Genomic DNA, 22,065 nt, shown 5'->3' with positions numbered 1-22,065 from the left:
CTACTTAATACAACCCATCAAAGCACACCAGTGTCAGAACTGGCTAACATAAGACAAGACAAAGTGCTTGAAAAGGGAAACTGAAGTTGAACGAAATGGGGGCAGCCAGCAATAATCCCCTAGAATTTCAACCATCTCATCATTTTTTACTGTAGAAAAAAATGGGGCTTAATTTCTACGTCTGGCTAGTAATGTACCATTTGGAGCTTTAAAATCGCATTTTATCGTTTCACACCAGATCGACTGGATCGATTTCGATCCAGCAGCAGCGCCCAGCTCTCTAGAACGCTAGAGCTAGCATGCCGGCTAACGGTCGGATAACAATAACTACGATGCCGTGCGATTACTAAACTTAACCCCTATTCATTTACCACAACGGGCAAATTAACAGCGAATTTACTCAGAACATGTGTCGAGCCTAAAATAAGCATGTGCTGTTTACTAAAGCCCGAGGCCTGCAAGCTAGCTTCACGTTGGCAAACATAAAAAGGAAGAAAACACCTCTCTTTTTTTTCATAGCGCAAGCTGTTGTTGCTGCTAGCTTAGTTGCACAGTTAGCTAGCTAACTAGCCCCAGCAGCTAACGTTACTGAACTTGACTAGCCTGCGTCGCGAAAGGAAACAGTACACAACTTTTACGTGAAGAGAAAGCAAACGGGAAACTCACCACTCGAGATATTCCGTTTCGATGCCAGCCCCGTGACAAACTAAAACCATATAGTGTAATTTGTCCAAACGCTGCTTCCTCTTGAGAGGCAACAAACGATGTAACGTTACGCCTGCTGTCGCTTCCACCCCGTCTTAGGGATCGCTACTAGCATAAGGCTTGCGACGTTTCCGCTTCCTTCCACCCAGTGCTGGGAGGGTCTGCCTCGCAGACTAAAGTCTATGGTCTGCCTGCTGTTGTGACTGGAGCTCCTCCCTGTCAGTCTTCCACTTGTCTTCCAAACCCACCCCGTAAAATAACTTAACTGCCGGCTACAACTGCCTTTAATTACCCCCTGCGGTTATTGTAAGTAACGTTGACCTAAAACTGATTACCGCAACGAAAAAGAAGCCTATGACATCTATCTATCTATCTATCTATCTATCTATCTATCTATCTATCTATCTATCTATCTATCTATCTATCTATCTATCTATCTATCTGTCTATCTGTCTATGTATGTATGTATGTATGTATGTAGGCCTATGTATGTATGTATATATGTATGTATGTATGTAGGCCTATGTATGTATGTATGTATGTAGCCTATGTATTATGTATGTATGTATTTAGCCTATGTATGTATCTGTCTATCTTATCTATCTATCTATCTATCTATCTATCTATCTATCTATCTATCTATCTATCTGTCTGTCCATCTGTCTATCTGTCTGTCTATCTGTCTATGTATGTATGTATGTAGTATGTATGTATGTAGGCCTATGTATGTATGTATATATGTATGTATGTATGTATGTATGTATGTAGCCTATGTATTATGTATGTATGTATTTAGCCTATGTATCTATCCATCTATCTATCTATCTATCTATCTATCTATCTATCTATCTATCTATCTATCTATCTATCTATCTATCTGTCTGTCTCTCTGTCTATGCATGTATGTATGTCTGTATGCATGCATGTATCTATCTATCTATCTATCTATCTATCTATCTATCTATCTATCTATCTATCTATCTATCTATCTAAAAACTGTATATAGCCTATCTATCCATTTTTTGTTAGATTCAGAGATGCAAATTAAAGGGTTAGACAGACCACATAAATTAATCAATATCAGGTTAAATATTGAATTAGGGTGACATAGAGCAAGGTAGGCCCACGTGGAACATCAGCTCAAATAAGCAAGATGAAGTTGGAGCATCCCAATGCTTAAAGATTTTAAAATAAACTAAAAATGTTGCCACGATAGTGACATTTTACATTATTTTAACTGCATGCTGAGTGTTCTGATATATGCTGCATACTTTAAAGGTTGTTGAGATGTCTTCTATCAGAAAGAAGCTGTGTGTGATTGTAAACCACCAGCTTGCAGCAGACATAGCATCAGACTGCTGGTTCTTCTTATTAAAAATTAAAAAAGAAAAAATTTAAATAAATCTTGAATTAAAAATTCAAGATAAAAAATTCAAGATTTATGCTTGGTTATGTGGACACACACACATTGCACAAAGGATGTTGTGGACAATTTAGGCCTAGGCTACTCAAAGAAGTAAATGCCACTACATAACTCTACTGTTCATCTTACGTGTTGGCGGGGAGTGTGTTAGCTGTTTTCCCACTGCATAACTCATCATTTGGCAAATATTTGGTCGTATTTGTCTCTGTTTTCGTTTCTTGGACATCTGCTTTTAATTCTGATCTGTGAGGTGACAACAGAGACATTTAAATACTTTGACAATGCTGACACCTAGTGGAGAGGTTTATCTTCATGATAGATGAGAGGCTATTATTTATAATAGGGGAGACAATGAGAGAAATCTCTGTCTCTCTCTCTCTCTCTCTCTCTGTCTCTCTCCCTCTCTCTCTCTCTCTCTCTCCCTCTCTCTCTCTCTCTCTCTCTCTCCCTCTCTCTCTCCCTCTCTCTCTCTCAAATAGTAAGCATTACTGTTGCATGCACTAGTGATGAAGTGTTTTGGATGACAGAGAACATGCGCGCGTCTGACATCTTCTGTCAAATCCATTTAGGATTTCAAAAATAAAATAAATTAGGCTGCTATTCTTTTTGTTCCTTGTGTATAATTGGACTTTATTTTGTACCAAAAACTGTTATGTTAAGTTGTTATTTTTATTAAGACTACACAAAGCTATCTGGGATGGACTTTTCCTGCATTTCAAATTCATCTTCTTCACCCTTCACTTCGCCCGAAATAGAAGAAGGTAGGTTGTTTGTTTCTTCCCCCTTTTTTGTGTAGTGTAATACTTCTTGGATTTAATTGAAAACACACAGTTACTGTAATGCTATGTTACAAATTTATTTTATTTAAATTATTGTCCAAGACAAGATTATGTGATCTACAGCTGGGGAGTTGCTCATTCATATTAGTTATTTTTTCTTGAACTTTAAAGGATCTGAACACAGGTTTTTTTCCGTTAATCTGGCTGATTATACCTCTCCCCAGGATTGTGTGCGTGGGTTTAAACTGATTAATTGACATATTTCAGTCTCCTGTGTTGCACCTGTTAGAGGAGGAGAAATTACACCTTTATCATTGTTATTAGGAGAAAAGATTTGTGACCTAATACATTCCCATCAACGCTCTGGTCCACCTTCAACCTGAGCAGAGGTCTAATCAGCCAGAAGAACTGAAACGCCTTCAGAGGCTTTAACTGAAACAAATAGTATGGGAGGGGGGGAAGGAACAGGATTCAGTGCTTGGTATAAGTGTTTGACACAGAGTATATTCTGTTTGTATCCTCAGAACATGAGCAGTACAACAAAGTGCTCATGCCCAGCATTTTCGGTGTCATCTGTTTCTTTGGGATCTTTGGAAACTGTGTTGTAATCTACACCATCGTGAAGAAAACCAAGTTGTGCTCCCAGCACACAGTGCCGGACATATTTATCTTCAGCTTGTCCATCGCAGACCTGCTCTTCCTCCTCGGCATGCCTTTCCTCATTCACCAGCTTGTGGGCAACGGCTCCTGGTGCTTTGGTGGCACCATGTGCACCGTCATCACGGCGCTGGACTCAAACAGCCAGATTGTCAGTACTTACATCCTGACAGTCATGACTCTGGATCGCTACCTGGCAACTGTCCATCCCATCCGCTTCAAACACGTTCGAACCCCCTTCGTGGCCAGGGCAGCGGTGGCTCTGGTGTGGCTGTTTTCTCTGGTCTCCATCACCCCAGTGTGGATGTACGCGGGACTCATGCGTCTGAAGGACGGCTCGGTAGGCTGCGCCCTCCTGCTGCCCAACCCAGCCACGGATACATACTGGTTCACCCTCTACCAGTTCTTCTTGGCCTTTGCTCTGCCTTGGGTGGTCATCTGTGCGGTCTTCTTCAAGATTCTCCAAAACATGTCGGCTACAGTTGCTCCACTGCCCCAGCGCAGCCTCAGGGTGCGGACGAGAAAGGTGACCCGCATGGCCGTGGCTATATGCGTGGCCTTCTTCATCTGCTGGGCCCCCTATTACATCTTGCAGCTGGCCCACCTCGGAGTCCAGCGGCCCAGTTTTGCTTTCCTGTACGCCTACAACATTGCTATCAGCATGGGCTACGCCAACAGCTGCATCAACCCGTTTATCTACATTGTATTGAGCGAAACGTTCAAGAGGCAGTTCATTGTAGCCGTTCGCCCGTTGCCCAGGGGTTTCAGAGTGTCCCCGGCTCTGGCCGATGGCAGTTTGAGTCTGAGGATGGCACCTGACTGCTCTCAACCATCGCAGTCAGCAAGGGAACTACTTCCAAACATGCTGCCTGTCACTGTGCACTGAGATGGACATTTATTAACCACTGCCAACGGCCATGGCCAACAAAATGGCCACCTGCCACTTCTGACTGCTGGGCTTTACATGGAGACATAATGGCTGCTTTGCAAGTCTTATATTTGATATCTCCTTCCTCCACTATCGACCCAAAAATCCTTCTGGCCCTCTTTAGTGAAGGCTGTTTTAAAGCTCTTATTCCTGCACAGAGGAGCGAGGAAGGAGGATTGAGGATTGAGGACCGAGGATGGAGGAGGGAGATCTCTGATGAGCTATGGCGGCTGTGTCGCAGGTCCTCAAATTGCATTCACGTTTCCTTCACTTGCATCCCTTTCTCTGACACACCAACCCGATGGCCGACCTTCGGCAGAAAAGGCAGTCGGACTGACTGCCTCCCCTAGTTGGTCAAAAAGTGCCTGGGAATACACCGAAGCAACACCAAAGCTAATCTGTATTGATGACCAAATAATGAAAACCATCGGCTGATTGGACGAACACGTCAGGTGGATCTCACTTCTCTGGAATTTCAAAGCCAGACAGTCATGGCGGCTCGTTCGAAATACAAAATTCGGGTTATTACTTTTTTATTATTACTTTTACGAAAATTGTTCACGAAACGTGTTTCTGAAAACATTTAGTTGCTGAATATGTCTTAATTTCAGACTGATAAAGTTCAGTTTAAAATATTTTCGTCAGACGATGAGAGGCGTTAGTCACGCTCATCCAGCTCGTCATTTCCAGGATAGCACTCCACCAATCAGATTGATTATTGGCTGCCCGCCTTCCGATTCAACATGTCAAATTGGCCCAAATGAAGGTCAGCGGCACAGGAACAGACGGGTCACTGACCTCGCTAGACTGTCCTACCGCCAATAATCGGGTTGGTGTGTCTTTAGTCTGTCCCGCTGAGAAAGCATGGGAGAGACGTGAGGAAAGACGCCTCTCCTCGGTCCTCAGCTAAACCGGAAGTTGTTCTGTCCCTTCTTCGTGAAGGCCGTCTTATTTCTGCCATGAGGAGCGAGGAGCGAGCATCGAGGAGGGATCACCGAGGAGCGAGGATACGAGAGAGCAGCTACTACTAACTACGCCCATACAGCTGACAAATCCATGGAAAGGACGGTCCTCAGCTAAACCGGAAGTTGTTCTGTCCCTCCTTCGTGAAGGCCGTCTTATTTCTGCCATGAGGAGCGAGGAGCGAGCATCGAGGAGGGATCACCGAGGAGCGAGGATACGAGAGAGCAGCTACTACTAACTACGCCCATACAGCTGACAAATCCATGGAAAGGACGTCTCATCCCTCTTAAACACATTTCATCGTTCCCTCCCTCCTCTCATGATTTCCTCGCATCTCTCCCGTGCTTCCTCGGTGGGACGGACTAGGGACAAGACGAGAGGAAGGGAAGCAAGTGAAGGAAACGTGGATGCAATTTAAGAAACTGGGAATTACCTATTTTCCGCTCAAAATGGGACTATTACACTCACAGTACATACAGTTATGTGCAAAGTGATATTATCTGTGAGATTTCCAAGCCATGTGTACTGTGAGTAGTCGTTTGCCTATACTTACTCACCCTTTTATCCAAATGAGACAAAAGGAACAAAATATGAAATCATTAGACTCAGAAAGGTACAGAAAACTAGGTCAACCATTCAGCAATGGAAAACAAGTTACACAGGCTGATTTGTAAGAGAGGCCCGTGTGTGACTGAAAGCCTCCTAACGTTGTTGGTTATCAACATGACACCATTTTCTTTAATGCATTTTGATTTAAAATGGCTAACACTAGGTCAATCATTTACAAATTGAGCTAAAAAGGGACTTTTTTTACATCAAATATATCAAAACTAAGTGCTACAAACGCATACGATACAATATAATTTATCTTGGTCGCGAGTAATAATAATTTCAAAAGAAAACGAATAAAGAAAACAGCACATATTGTAGCAACTCACAACCACAGATGACAACATTGCACATGTAAACACACAGCCAAGGATAAGAACACCATGACGCCACTGCACGTCTGCAGCCTCCAGCAACATTTTTTAAATTTAAATGAATGGAGGAACAAATGAGTAGCAAATCATTGTTTTTAATAATACATTATAAAACATAATTAAATGTGCACCATGTTATTTTCCCCAAGTGAATTAAAACACATGGTAAAAGTATTTCATTGTGTTAAATCAACCTTACACCAAATGACTTCAAGTGATTCCACTGTCACAGACAAATTTCCAATGTGGGAATGAAATCATGAGTCTTTACCATTGTCTCATTCGTTTGGTGTAAGGCGTTCATAAAACTCATTCCGAGTTTGTGTGTTCTCCACGTTAGCGTGGGTGTCCCCCACCATCAAAAAACATGTACTAGATTCTCCAGCCAGTGCCCTTGAGGTGCTGGATCAGGTCTGGAGTTGGTCCCCGGGCGCTGAAAATGGCCGCCCACTGCTCCCTTGAGGGATGGATTAAATGCAGAGAAGGAATTTTGCTACATGTATGTGTATGTGACAGTAAGGTACCTTCACCTTTACTTTGTTCAATGTGAGAAGTTGTCAGATTTGCAAAGTTTTTTAGTTTTTTTAGTTTAGTTTTCTATGTATTAGCTGCTTCATGTGGCAATCTGCAATCAGTATTTATTGTGCATGTCATTATGTTGTGTAAAGTGTGTGACTTTGACCCAGAAAGCCACAAGTAGCCGCTCATCCTCCGAACAGAAACACTTCGGGCCCTATCTTGCACCCAGGGCAGCGCAGTGCGGCGCAAAGTGCCTTTGCTCTTTTAAGACCAACGCAGTTTTAATCTACCGTCCAGCACCCTTGTTGTTTAAATATCAAATGCACCTGCACCCATCTGTGCGCCCATGGGCGTGCTGGTCTTACAGGGAAGTGTGTTCAGGGGAATTCTGGGAGTGTTGCAATCTTGCGGCAGCAGAAAATCATTGCACTGTTGACTAACAACAACCTGGTCTAAAGTCAATAACGCAGCATTTCATTGCAATTTTTGACAGCTAATTAGTAAAATGCGCCTAAGCTTGTGCACAGTGCACACTCACTATGCTTGTTACACACACACAGGGCCGCGCAGTAGCACACACACATGCAAAAGATTAAAAATAAAAATGTTAAGGTGCAAATCCGCCATCATAATATCAATGCGCCAAGGTACAAATGCGCCTGTCTTTTAAAGGTCCCATGGCATGAAAACCTCACTTTATGAGGTTTTTTAACATTAATTTGAGTTCCCCCAGCCTGCCTATGGCCCCCCAGTGGCAAGAAATGGTAGAAATGAAAGCTCAGATGGTCTGATCTAGAAGGTTGCTTTTTATGAGGTCATAAGGGGAAAGGTTACCGCTCCTTTCTCTGGAGAATTTGGTCCACCCACAAGAAAGTGACATCATGGCTTTCAAACGAGCAAAGTGTCAGTTGGTCAAGGCCACACCATGTCATGGGACCTTTAAAGGGAATGGGAGATGACACTTGGTAACGATTAATGAAGACACCAAGTACAACCTTTTTGAACCATGCGCCCATCACACTGACCCTTTTTTCCGCCGTCAAACTAGCAAAAGTGGATTTGGACACCCCCTACGCGCATCTGTGCCGGGTGCGTCACGCCGTTAAATAGGGCCCATCATCTATCTGTGTGACTCTTGTTTTTCGTACAAATCACGGAATCCATACTCACGGTGATGCTCCAGCTGCAGCTTGTCACTTTTTAAACGTCTGTAATGTTGTCTGTATTGGGGCTGTGTCTGTGCCGCGTCACTGAGTCTGTATCAAACACGTCTGAAATGTCAAACCATTTGTATTCAACAGTGCAACGCCACTCAAACTCGAACAAACAGCTGCAGGCGTTAATCAGACAGCGTGTAAAAGCCCAGCTAGTGGATCTTAGAAGACGTTCTGCCGCTTATTGTTGTGTTCTAAACCATTTCCTCCACTGGTTCTACTGTTGAATGATGATTCTTTATTGAAAGAATAAGAAGAGAGAATTGCTGGCATAACAGCCACAAAAGAAGAGATCACTCTGCATTCTGTCATTTATTGTGTTGTACCGTGAAGAAAGAAAAGGTGTGCATTACGGCTCTGCTATGTCTCACTGGCTTTGTCTCTGTGGCTGTCAAGCTAGTGATGCTGTGATGCAGTTATGTGTCTGTGTGTGTCTAACTGGCCATCTTTGATGTGAAATATACACTTTGCCATGTCTATTGTAGCTGCTGTGTGTTTTAATTGTTGCAACGTTCTTGTAAAGAAAAATGCAGATAAAGTGTTGAACTAAACACTTCCAATAGGAATCTTTTTTCCATACATACACCAAGATTTGGAATGACATTCCGCATCACATCAGAAGTTTATCATCCATCACATATTTCAAAAAGGCATAAACAGCTCCTTCTCAACAGTTACACTTTACACGCATTAATTGTTCATGTATTGTATTGTCCAAGCCTTGTTTGCATTGTCCGTATTTGTCTAGTCCAGCTGATGTCTTGTACAAATGTCTTTGTCCTTATGTAAACTGTATTGTTATTTTAGTTGTCTAAATTTGTCTAGTCCTTACTGATGTACTGTACAAATGTCTGTCCTGACGTGCTGTAGCTAGGTTTTGTGTTTCTGCAGAACAGGAACCTGCTGAAAACCAGTTCTTGAACTGAGTCAGGCCCGTTTGCATTGTAATGTAACTTTTTTTGACTTTCCTGTATAATAAATATGAAATGAAATGAAATGAAACAGTTAATCAAGGTCACATAAGTTGGAAACAGTTAAAAACAGTTGCATCCGTGGTGACGTTCTCAGACTTAAAGAGAGATAACGGAGCACCGTTTCTTAAAAAAAAAAAAAAAAAATTACATTCTTCAGCTTTTCACAGTGGGAAGACATCTGCGCTTCTCCAAATGTGAAGACAGGAATCAAAGTAGGCTATCACCCATTATCTCAAAAAGAACAGAGGGGTGGAATAAAGCCAGGATGACATGGCCTTCGCATGACCATTCCCTATTCATGGAGACAATCAACCTAACCTAAAACAGAGAAACAGCGAGCCAATTATTTCACTCTAAACCCTGGATCCACTTTGTGAGGGAGGTAATAAAAGTCTGCGTGACGCTGACGTTGCTCTGTCCCTGTGTCAGTCACAGTCGCTCACTTTTTGTTCCACCAGTGGACCTATTGTGTGAAATGGGTTCTTATGAAATGAAATAGGCCTAATGGGTTAAAAATTGCGTTGAAAGAGTTGAAAGACATTTAGAACATTTGAAAAGTTCTTGTGTAAAAACAGATAAAAGCCATTCCAAAAAAAAGAAATCAACTGACATTAGTTTTATATTCCATGGGCTGCACAAAAAAACCCATAATTTCTGAAAATAAACACAAAAACCTGGAGATACCTGTTGGAGGAAACATGTAATGTCCTTTCAACGTAAACATATATTGTCAGTCTGCGGTGCATACACAGTTATTTTTTTTGCAATACCCTGTGGTGAAGAATAACAATCCATGAAATTAGATTTCAAATCTTCCCCAGCAGTCTGTAATAAAAATGCATGGTTCTGACAGAGCTGCAGATAACTAGGCGACCGGTGGCCGTTGCTGCCCAAAGCGCTTTGATTTCGAGCTTTCTCAGCTCGTTTGCAGCTGTTTTCTCTCAGCGTCCACCAAACTGGGAACGTTTGAGTCGGTGTGTGAACCACAGAAAGCAGCAAGTCCGGAGAAATCCCTGAGCTAGCCTTTCATGTCCCTGGCACATGAAAAGTCGTGATAAATGTGGAAAAGATAGCACGAAGGCTACCGTAGAGGCGTACCCATGGACGGATTATACAAAGACACACAAAAGAGCCACAAAAGATGATACAAGGTGATACAAAGCGATGACAAAGAGATGCAAAACTAACACAAACAGATGCAAAAGGACGACAAAAGGACACAAAGAGACCAAAAAGAGACACAATGAGAAGCAAAACACTCAGGAGGAGATGCAAAAAGAGCATAAAGAGATTCAAAACTACTACAAAGAAACACAAAACAACAAAGACACAAAAAAAAAAAACACAAACCAACCCATCATTAAACCAACACCAGTTTGACTGAAATTCCCAGTGCACAATAAAAAAAGAATTATGAGTTATGAGAAAAAGACCCAACATCAGTGTTGATCTACAGGAGAATACATATTTGAAAGCAATACAAAATGTGTGAGAGCTTTACTGGGTTATATTCCCTTATATTTGTATTTTTAAAATTGTCACTTATCTCTTTTGCCTTTATATAGGCCAAATAAAGACATTAACCATAAAATGATGCAGGATTTAGCAATTCCATGACATGATCATCGCATGTTTCTTGGGTATATTTGTAAGTAAGGAAGTAAAATGTATTTACAGAGCGCTTTTTACAGATACAAATCTCAAAGTGCCGTAGTTTCATAGAACATACGAGATGATACATATCAAAAGATACAAGTAATATATTAAAAACATCACACAAAAAAGTAAGTGCAGACAAGTCAACCACAAGCCTGTTTAAAAAAAGCCCCAAAAATATTCTTAAAAAACAAAAAGACATAATAGATCAACTGAATAGTCACCGCACCACATCCACACAGCTGATTTCTGTTCTCTATAACAGAAAGGGGTCCGGGACCCCTAGGGGGGGGGGGGGGTCCTCAGAGTTGCTGCAGGGGAGCCCCCAAATTATTGTTCAATGGTTTAAAATAGTTTTTAAATGTCAGAAAATATACATTGACATGAATCCAACATATTATTAGTAGAGATCATCTTTTTTTTTAAGGTACACATCTGAGGTAGCAATCCACATGGGCCCCATTTTCACATTAAAACATGACTTATAAATATAAAAATAAAAAATATATTTAAAAAGCTTAGTATTATATGCACCATAAAAAAGGAATGGGTAAAGACTCAGGGCCACCCTACAAGGTAATGTAGACCCAGTTTAATATGCAATTAAATTGTACACAATATATGCAGTAGGGGGTCTCTTTTTCAGCTAAAGGGTCCTTGGCCTAAAAGACACTGAAGACCGCTGCTCTACAAGACAGTTGGTGTGCAAGCGGGACTAAATAAGACGGTGACAATCTATTCCTCGAACAATGAATAATTCATCCTGAAATTGTTCAACAAATTGCCACTGGACGATTTGCTAATTTCTCTTGATGGCGGTGCCGTTTAGTTTGACCTTTCTGTAAGTGATGTAGCCTACTTCTGTGAAGTTTGATTAGCGTAGCGTAAAATCAAAGAATAGGGATTACGCTCACACTGGAATCACAGCTCCATTTAATGTTATTTTATTACGCCCAACGCCGCCATGTTTCAGGCAAAGCTGCCTTCATTAGGGCTGACATTCTAGCTGATAAGTTGCTTGACTCTGGCAGAGAATCCAATTTACACCGGTCTTGAATGTACATATGTATACATATATATATACATATATATATATATATATATATATATATATATATATACTTTAAGGGTCTTTTACGTGCTGTCTCAGCTAGCGGTTAGCCGAATTAGCTGTGGAACAGATTGTGCAGGGTTGTAAATCCTCGTACATTCGGATTATCATCTGCGCATGCGCAGGACGGATCGTGTATCGACAGCAACTATGCTCGAACCAGAACTGGTTGGACAAATGAAATTGTCAAGGCGGGCTTTATACGATGATGGACAGATGATCAACAGTGACGTAATCAACCATGTCACCAAAGAGGGCTTGGGTTGAATTCCTCCATTGGCAAAGACAATTGCCACTGGAGAATGAGATGTGTAGATCCCCCCACCGCGTCTGTTATAGAAGATGTAGACAGCGCATTCATTTTAAAAGAGGAACAGAGAACCGCAATCCAAGATTTGGCAAAAATGTAATTTATTACCTGGACCTGATGGTTGCTAAGAAGATGGGGCGCAATGAAAACCCTGTGGTCAACATGTCACTTGTTGCTCTGAGTGGTTGTAGGTCTATGTGTTGCTCTGAGTGGTTGTAGGTCTATGTGTTGCTCTGAGTGGTTGTAGGTCTATGTGTTGCTATAAGTGGTTGTAGGTCTATGCGTTGCTCTGATATGTTGTAGGTCTATGTGTTGCTCTGAGTGGTTGTAGGTCTATGCGTTGCTCTGAATGGTTGTAGGTCTATGCGTTGCTCTGAGTGGTTGTAGGTCTATGCGTTGCTCTGATTGGTTGTAGGTCTGCGTTGCTCTGATTGGTTGTAGGTCTATGTGTTGCTCTGAGTGGTTGTAGGTCTATGTGTTTCTCTGAGTGGTTGTAGGTCTATGTGTTGCTATAAGTGGTTATAGGTCTATGTTTTGCTCTGATTGGTTGTAGGTCTATGCGTTGCTCTGATTGGTTGTAGGTCTATGTATTGCTCTGAGTGGTTGTAGGTCTATGCGTTGCTCTGAGTGGTTGTAGGTCTATGCGTTGCTCTGAGTGGTTGTAGGTCTATGCGTTGCTCTGAGTGGTTGTAGGTCTATGCGTTGCTCTGATTTGTTGTAGGTCTATGCGTTGCTCTGAGTGGTTGTAGGTCTATGCGTTGCTCTGAGTGGTTGTAGGTCTATGTGTTGCTCTGAGTGGTTGTAGGTCTATGCGTTGCTCTGAGTGGTTGTAGGTCTATGCGTTGCTCTGAGTGGTTGTAGGTCTATGCGTTGCTCTGAGTGGTTGTAGGTCTATGCGTTGCTCTGAGTGGTTGTAGGTCTATGCGTTGCTCTGAGTGGTTGTAGGTCTATACGATTGAGTGCAGAGGCCTTTTCTTTCCGGGTTCGATTGAGACACGCCCCACAATCATGGCCCAATGGAGCAGAATCCGACTCATATTCTGACTAAAATCGGAGTACGACAACGTCAGGCTTATAAAATTGAACAAAAAAAAAACAGAATTCCTCGGAAGTACTGATCCCGATCCGTCAGTGTACTTGCAAAGAGCATTGTATGGAACCATCCCTGTTACTTTGGGTCAATTTGGTTGAGAGAAACCCAAATTTCTGATACAGAAACTTTGAAAATAGTTCAAATTGGGGGTTAGACTTACCAGCTGTTTTATTTTCTGCCTTTACCTACTTGGTCATTATATCCACATCATTGACGATTATTCATCTAAAATCTCAATTGAGAAAATATTTTGTGAAAGCATCAATTGTCAACCCTACAATATCGCCATCAACGTACAGCATTTGGTCCAGAATATTGAGCGATTCGATTTTTTTTCCTGTATTGCTCGGCTCTACCTTGAATCCTACAAAAAAAAAAAGAGTCCACTGGTGCATGATGGGAATGAGGCGATGCACAGGCTGACGCTCTGGCCATGAATCATTCAACTACACTCAATTCATTTGTGAGAAAAGCTGTGTTTAATTTGCAATCCATAAAACTTGCAGTACATTGAGCAGATATTATAAGACAGTCCAGTACAGTACAAGTCTGTGTCTTGTGTCCTATTCAACCCTGCGTACAGAATGTCTTTTAATTAATCTGACTGTATACAGTAACCTGAAACATACAAGTTTGAATCTGGTCCTTAAATTACATAATTACAAGTACAAAATGTAGACTTTTAAAAAAGTTAATACACAAAATATATTCTAGCTATATTTCCCAAATACTGTCAGAGAAACATCCTTCATTTTGGTTTGTTAAACAGAGATGTTAAACCACACAGCATGAGAACGGAGACACGGTTACAGTGAAACAACTTTGTGGACTCTCACTTTTACATTCCTCAATAATCCCCAGTGACAATGGGACTATGACTGATGAACTAAAGGATGTGAACTAAATATACAGGAGCATGAGCTGCTGCGGTGGCTACTTCATTACACTTTATGTGGACGTGACAATGCATGATTGCCCTTAAGGACGCATCACATCCCTGTGTGTCTGCAGAGAAGAAGAAGAATTGCGTGTGCACAAAGTGTGAATCCTCTCTTTCATCCTAAAAGAGAAAAACTGAGCTTTGCATTTGAACACGGTCCCATCAACGTTAGATTTTTTTATTTTTATTTTTTGATAGAAAGAATTCAAATTGGACTTCAGTGACAGACACAGGAATTCACATTATCGCTCAGCAGAGGTGGAAGCTCACCAAAAAAAAATCCTCTTTCACTTCAGAGCTGGTTAATAAGTGCGTTTTCCTTTTAAGTGTGAACAATCCCACACCTGCTGTTTTATGACATCGCCAAAACCCTTCATCCATCCACGGAACAGGTCCCAAAGAAAAACCACAGGAAGGACTCCTTTCAAAGGGTTTTCACACATTAAAGGGTTGGTAACTTTTTCTTCGACCTCCCCTTTCCTATGTCTTTGTGTCTAAGTGACTGATGGGAACCATATTAGACATTGGTCCAGTATTAAGCGAGAAACAAGCGACAATGTAAGTTACTGTAATTGGGCAATTTTCCAGCTTGTATTTACCTTCACAATAGTGCTTGTTTTGCCACTGAATGGCTCAGATTATTAATAATTATAATATAATTATCAAGTGTCTGACAACAAAATGATCCCTACAGAGCCTTTTTAAAAGTTCTTTGAAACCTTTGTTTAACCAGAAACAGCTTTGAAGTCGCTAGCATTAAACCCACCAGACTCCATTTATAATGTCAATACTTTTAGCGTGTATAAAGTCAACATATTTTCACATGTAAATCGGTTTGTTTCAACCAAAACTAGAGTGGTAGTGTTTTTGAAGGAAGTGTGTTTTACGATGCTAAAATGACTGTTTATTTACATGGAGTCTGGTAGGTTGAGCCAATGCAATTTCGCAGATGTTTTTTTATGTTTAAAAAAAAGATCTTACTCTTTAACGGAAAGGTCGACCTTTCCTTTCCATTATGGAAAATCATTTCCATAATGTTGTCAGACACTTAGAATATTAATCTGAGCCTGTCAGCTGCTTTGTAAAACTTTGTAATACAAGGTAGTTGCCCTATTAATTTACATTGTAGCTTGTTTTTACGCTGCCCACTCCAGCGATCTCGCTTCATACTGGACCAACGTCAGAGCTTGTTGTTCCCAACAGTCACGCAGACACACAAACATAGGAAAATCTGGTCCAGGTAGGAAAAAACCGTAGATAGCCTTTAATTTTAAAGTTTGTAGGGCTGGGTTAAAATAATCAATTCCCCAATAAAATGGATCTTCGTTTGAGTGATCTGGTAACAACCTTTTAATATATATCTATATCTATCTATATATCTATATATATGCCTTTTCAATGACATGTCCTGTTAGTCCTGTTAAGTAAAAAGTACTTTTTGAGTGTTTATGGCAACATTAGCGATCAATCGGTAACCGGGGCCGATAATTGGCTATTTGCAGAATACCTGTTTCCGTGTTTTATTTGACATATAGCCAGTAAAGTTATTTAAACAGAGCGCTACCTCGGCTCTGCTACAGCTCTGTGTGTCTCCCTCTGCTCCGGTCTCACGCCCGCCAGTAGTTACAGATTATACTGAAATGGACGTTTACTATTGTTAAATTTAGTATTTTTTTGTTTATTACAATGACATTTATTTACAATTTTTGTATGCAAGATATACTTGTATCAGTGTTTTTACACTGTGGCTTTGCTACATGTGTTATCAACCTACCGAATCTTAATTTTGATTTAAAAAAAAAAGTCTTGTTAAGCTATGTTTTAGGGTTTGTCTTTTATTTAGAACAGATGAGGGAGGGAGGGGGGGGGGGGGGGGGGGGGGGGGTGACATGCAGCAAACGACCTTGGGTCGGACTCGAACCCGGGCCGTTGGCAAGGACTGAGCCTACATGGGGCGCACGCTCTTCCAGGTGAGAGGCAGGCCACCCCAAAGAGTTCCATGTAAATGCATATGAATTCACTAAATATATTATATATATTTAAAGATATCGGTTTCATTAACCCTGTGAGGACAGAAGACCACTCTCTTACTCAAAAGACATTATTGCAAAATGTCATTTTAGACATTTATTTACTTTTTGATTGATGTTTACGCTACTGAACCTAATACTTTTGTAAAGTCATTTCCACAATTCACAAGAGATTTGAGAAATATTTCCACTTTAGGACCAAATTATCTCTTTACACATTACTCTGGAACAAACTTGGGCCTCACTACAGAAAGCTCAGGTTGTTCTGAACATTTTAAAATGAAACACACGGGGATCAGGTCATATGCAAATACCCTTAAAAGGAGAATTTCACAAAACTTTAAAAGGCCGTTAAACCTCAGTGGGTTAACTGTTAATAATCGGCATCGTTATCCGCCCTGAACATCCAGTATCGGTAGACCCTAGTAAACAATCTGCTGCATTATAAAAAATATTTGAGTGCTGCTTCTTGCTTGAACGACTCACAGCAGAAGTTCTCTGAGAATCTCTTATATATTTAAGCTAAACCAGTATTTTAACTGAAATTTCCATAACCTAATATATATTGAATCGCAGACGTAATCAGATGGGGACCTTATGGGAATAGGAATCAAATCGATTTGGGGGAATCATTGGTGGTACCCAGAGCCTCAACCACAGCACTGCGGAGGAGGGTCTGGTTAGTCCACGCAGCATTCAGGGATGGGAGAAAAAACGTGCTCCAGTTTATTGACATTACGTTAAACCAATCACAATCGTCTTGGGCGGGGCTAAGGGCCGGACGGAGCCATGGTGCCGCTGGAAAATAGTCTGGGGAAGGAACTTGTTTTGGTGGAACATGTGTACGTTCAAAAGTTGTTTTAGTCGTGAAACAGAAAACTCAGATTGGACAGATAGTCCTAGCTAGCTGTCTGGATTTACCCTGCAGAGATCTGAGGACCAGGTAACCATAGTCCTCAGAAATCAGCCGGAGGTTAGAACGCCGACACAAGAAGTGGAGGGGGACGGACGTCTGGCCGAATTTCCGGCGGCAACAGAGTAATCCCATAAGTGGAACGTTGTGGATATAGTCTAGGTGCAGTGTAATTGTTCCTTCATTAGCAATGTCACTTAGCTCTGGTTATGTACCAAAATATGGATTTAAAAAAATAAAAATAAAGACAGAAAGTGCGTCAGTAATTTAACATGAAAATGATCAAAGCAAATGATGCTTTTTCTTAAAGCAGCCAATATACAGTGCATGTGTTAGTTGTGTTTGCAGTGTGTAACAGTTTTACATGTGACGTGACCATGTGACAGATGATGAGTGTTATGGACTAAAAAAACCAACAAACATGCAAATCACCCTTTGCTTATCAAAATATTCATCATAAACTCAAAAAGAAAAACTTAACAGTTGACTGCTTTTGTAAAATTAAAAGAAGGAAAAAGAAAATCACACAAAATCCCATTACAGCAGTATTCTCCTCAGTTAATTCAACTCTGCATAGATGTAGTTTTAAGACACACACAGGTAAGAACTTAGAAACAGTACTATGGGGGGGGGGGGGGGGGGGGGGGGGGGGGGAAGAGAAGAAGATGAACTGTTGTTTCCAGTGACGCCTCCTGCTGGGAGCACCTATGGGTGCCGAGCGTAGGAATCAGCAGAGGGGTCCTAGGGGTCATTCTGGGCGTCACAGAGGCATACAAAAAGAAAAAAATACAAAGTCACCAGTCGCAGGTTTCCCCAAGGTCAAATGTAAGATTTTTACATGAGTTTTTTAAACCTTTATCACAACATCACCTAAAATGGGGTTTCCATCAACGTACAGTATTTTCATTCACATTTTGAAGTATCGCATTAGAAACTGTTGATGGAAACCGCAAAATTTGAAAAAATGTCCTTGGATTTGCAAAAAAGTCTTCACGCTAAGTTGAGGTGGTTTTTGCCTTTTTTGAAAAAGACATTGCGCAAAATGGGAGATGGAAACAGCTTTGCTCAATTAGTTGTGACGTAGCGATCATGTAAGCTGCTAGTGTGGCACGCCCTCATACTCTGCTTCTGACTGGCTAGTAGTCCTTACTTAGCTACTGAGCATGTGCAACTCCCAACAAAAGAGATGCCTCACTCTGTAGCTAAAACGGAGAGCTCAACACACAGGGTGAAAAGAGGAGCTGCAGCAATGTGCAGTACAAAAAATATGGTGTTTTTTGAAAATGAAACCATGTAACCCTATTCTGGTATAACCTCAAAATACAATTGTGAACTGGAAAATAAGCATATGAGCACTTTAAAAGCGGCTTAGGAGGTTATTATTTCTTTGTTTACCAAGGTTTGACACTACGGGCTCTATCTTGCATCCAGTTGTCAATTTCCTGTCCAGCGTCCACGTCTTTTAAATAAATAGCAAATGCACCTGCGCTCATGGGCGTGCTGGTCTCACAGGGAGGGGTGTTCAGGGGAATTCTTGGCTTATTGCTATCTGGAGGCAGCGGAAAGTGATGGCGCCATTGACCAACAAATACCTGGTCTAAAGTCAATAACGCAGCATTTCATTGTTATTTTAAGGCCTTTTGGTGCACAGTGCTATATGATCAGCTCGCGCACTTTTACTTGCACAAGCTGATCAGTTCCTTCTCCTAAAAATCTGTCCTTCCTGCTTAGCAAATCCGCCATCATAATAGCAATTCGTACACGCCCTGAACGCACCTACGCCAGGCGCTTCACGCCGTGCGCTGAGATCGTAAAATAGGACCCTAAGCTTAGGTGCTAAACTTGCCGACACCTGAAGCAAAACGTCAACCCCGTGCTGTAATTTCGTCCTTTTGTGCTTGAAAACAGACAAACAGATTTTATATTTACATTCTCAACAATTCTGTATCGCAGTAACCAAGCTTAAAAACCAGGACTCAGGGACAGGTGTGTGCCTACCCAGGGAGGTGGTGCTGTATCGGGTCCGCTGCAGAGTGGCGTAGCCGGGCTTGTCTGACAGCAGGACGCGCTGGGCCGGGGGGGCCGCAACTTCGCCGTTCCTCTGCAGCGACGCACACCTGCGAAATGTCAAATCCAGCCTCGTCTGGATGTTACTGGAGCTGTGAGCGCGCTTAATGTCTACAGGGTGGTGAATCCCGGCTTTTCCGTTCATGAGCGGCACTTTGCAGTTGCTATGGGCGTCGCGGCTCGGGAGGACGTTGGCAACGGCCCTCCTCTCGTCTGGTGCCGCTGTGGTCAGCGTTCCATTGGAGAGGGACAGTTTGGACACGTTATTGCTTGCCAACTTTCCCAGTTGTCCGTGGCTGTTCAAACGCTGGTCTTGCCCCTTGATTGGTGACCCGGGAATGTCTTTCTTCATGAAACCAGGTTTGAAAAAAGACAAGAGGCTGTCGTGGCTGCGACCCTCCTGACCCCTCTGGCCCCTCCTGTCCTCCGGTTGAACACTGGACATCTGCAACAAGTCTTTTTGCGCCCTGGCCGTCGCTCCAGTCTGGACCTTGGTCCTCCTCAGTGTGGAATCTCTGCTTGGAGGTGCACTGTGGCTGATATGACCCACTAGAACGGCCCCTCTGTGAAGATGAAGCTGGAGGTCCAGGGTCCGGCCGTGGTCCTGCCTCGCCCTCTTAGACGACCGTTGCCTCAGAGAACCGTCCTCCCTGGCTTTCAAATTGCTGCTATTACCAACTCCCTGGCTCGTGTTCCTTTCCGCACACGCTCTGCTCTGTCCCTCGGGTAATTTGGGGGAGTAACAAGAGTCCGAGCTGGGTCTGTCTGTATAACTAAGACTGCTTCCGCTGGGCGAGCTGCAGTCCTGTCCCACTTCGAAGGCTCTTGCCTGGGCATTTATTTGTGGCGGGGTGGCCACCAGTGTTACGATAGGCTCTTTGGTACATCGGGGACGGCGCCCGGACTCCAGGTATTCCACCAGCTCTCCGGACTGGGTCTGGGCTGGGTGTCTAATGCGGTCCTTGGAGCCAAAAGACCAGCGCAGTGGCAGAACTTTGCTCAGACTCTCCTTGGGCTTAGTTGGTGATCTCATGCTTAAACTCCGGCCCTGGCTCCCACGGACAAACGGCTTGGCTTCAAACCCATCTAGAGGAAGAGACATTACACCTTACTACAGCTACAGTTCACTTATAGTAGGTCTACTTTACCTTCAAAGGGTTTACATGATGAGACACATGGTGGCTGTAATTGTGAAGCAAAATTGTTGATTTGCAGCACTTTATTTTTTGAAGTCTACCTCCAGTAATCAGCACCACCCTCGGTGCGTTATCATTTAATTGTGAAACAGTTAAAGGAAACATTATGCGTTTGTCCCAAAGTTTAATCCTTGCTGTTACCACCGGTAACCAAAGATGTTGCCAAATCAACCAGGACTGAAATCATTTGAATTTCAAAATACTTGTTTTAGCTTTTAAAATCAATTGTAAGTGGTTTCTATATGCAGCGGTGTCAACCTCGAGGGGTCTAGAGGGGGGTAGGGGTGTCCTGGGGTGGGACCCCTGAAGTCTGGTCCCCCCCCCCCAATCCATTGGGCTAGAGTGCTGTCTATCTGACAGATTTGATTTCCATTGGATCAGAGTACTTTGCTGCCTGTTCTGCCGATCCCTGTCTTTGGTAAATGGATATATATTTTAAATACTGTATACATTGCATGGCAACCGTGTACTTTGTTTTTTTAGGCCAGTTTAGAAGTAGAAACATATTGAACTCACTGTAGAGCACTAGTTGCTGTGAGAAATAAATTGTGTATTGCACTTTATTTCTGTTCAGTTTCCTATTATCTGAAAACTGTGTACAGCAAGGTTTTCTTTTTACCGAGTTTATTGTAAGTGTATTGCACTTTCTTTTTAAGTGTTTCTGTGAAAAAACCTTCCCAGCCCTTGTCACATGACCAATTAATGTTTCCATGACGACTATCCACATTTTTGTCTTAAGAGCCCATAGAAAATGCGTATTGTATCTGGATGTACAGTTTGTTGCAAAGAAACCAAGTACAATGATTAATTAATGTGATGTGTTTTATTTAGCAAAAATTACTTAATTATTGTTCTATCCAATCCAATATATCTGAGCAGATTTTCTATACTGTATTCTGATAAAATGGGGCCCCCCCTGACTGATTATTGGTCCCCACTGTGCTACCCCACTTAAATAAATCCTGGAATAGCTCCTGAATGTCAAGATAATTTAAAAGCATCCTACGCATGCTGTACCTACTTGTGTCAGCTGTTTTGGGGGGTTCATCTCCAAACACTGGCAGCTCAGGAGACTCTGGGGCCTGTGGGGGTCCCGGAGGTCCAGGGATGGCTCCTCCTGACACCACGCTGCCCCTCTTACTACCCGCCCCCAGCCGGACCAGCCAATGGTCAGAGGTGGATGAGCTGGTGGAACCTGTAGAAAGGAGATAAAGAGACAGTTTGTGTTTTTTTTGCACTTCAATTTATTCGAAAACAATGTGCAGCTATAAAGATGTTCACAGAGAAACAGAAGGGCCTGGCTCTTGGGCTATAACCAGGTCTATTTTTCTTTTTTACTGCTAAAATATTTAATACAATTTATGAGCTCCTGACACCACCACACACAACACACACACACACACACACCACCACACACACACACACACCACACACACACAACACACACACACACACACACACACACCACACACACACACACACACACACACACACAACACACACACACCACACCCACACACACACACACACACACACACCACCCACACACACACACAAAACCCAACCACTATCTTTGTGGGTCCCGCCATTGACAAATGCAGTCC

At 42.3% G+C, this 22,065-nt stretch overlaps 3 protein-coding genes across 3 annotated transcripts in view; 1 reads left to right on the top strand and 2 right to left on the bottom strand.

Annotated features, from left to right (window-relative positions):
- Positions 1-924, bottom strand: part of grb2b (growth factor receptor-bound protein 2b) — a 41,371-nt gene extending 40,447 nt beyond the window's left edge. Inside the window, exon 1 of the mRNA XM_032536584.1 lies at positions 667-924. The gene's annotated coding sequence lies outside the window, so the exon portion shown is untranslated. The remainder of the gene's footprint in view (positions 1-666) is intronic.
- Positions 925-2,807: 1,883 nt separating this feature from the next.
- Positions 2,808-4,456, top strand: mchr1b (melanin-concentrating hormone receptor 1b). The gene is made up of 2 exons (XM_032536590.1): positions 2,808-2,889; positions 3,432-4,456. Exons 1-2 carry the CDS (start codon positions 2,826-2,828, stop codon positions 4,448-4,450), a joined length of 1,083 nt encoding a protein of 360 aa, XP_032392481.1. The 5' UTR covers positions 2,808-2,825; the 3' UTR covers positions 4,451-4,456.
- A 9,315-nt stretch (positions 4,457-13,771) lies between these two features.
- Positions 13,772-22,065, bottom strand: part of usp43b (ubiquitin specific peptidase 43b) — an 82,769-nt gene continuing 74,475 nt past the window's right edge. Inside the window, exons 13-15 of the mRNA XM_032536544.1 lie at positions 21,483-21,656; positions 19,197-20,351; positions 13,772-17,969 (exon numbers count right to left, since the gene is read on the bottom strand). Of these exons, the coding sequence (XP_032392435.1) occupies positions 17,959-17,969; positions 19,197-20,351; positions 21,483-21,656 (1,340 nt within the window). The 3' untranslated portion in view covers positions 13,772-17,958. The remainder of the gene's footprint in view (positions 17,970-19,196; positions 20,352-21,482; positions 21,657-22,065) is intronic.

Source organism: Etheostoma spectabile, chromosome 15 (assembly GCF_008692095.1).
Source record: "Etheostoma spectabile isolate EspeVRDwgs_2016 chromosome 15, UIUC_Espe_1.0, whole genome shotgun sequence".
Taxonomy (NCBI): domain Eukaryota; kingdom Metazoa; phylum Chordata; class Actinopteri; order Perciformes; family Percidae; genus Etheostoma; species Etheostoma spectabile.
This window is presented reverse-complemented; position numbering and strand designations above follow the sequence as displayed.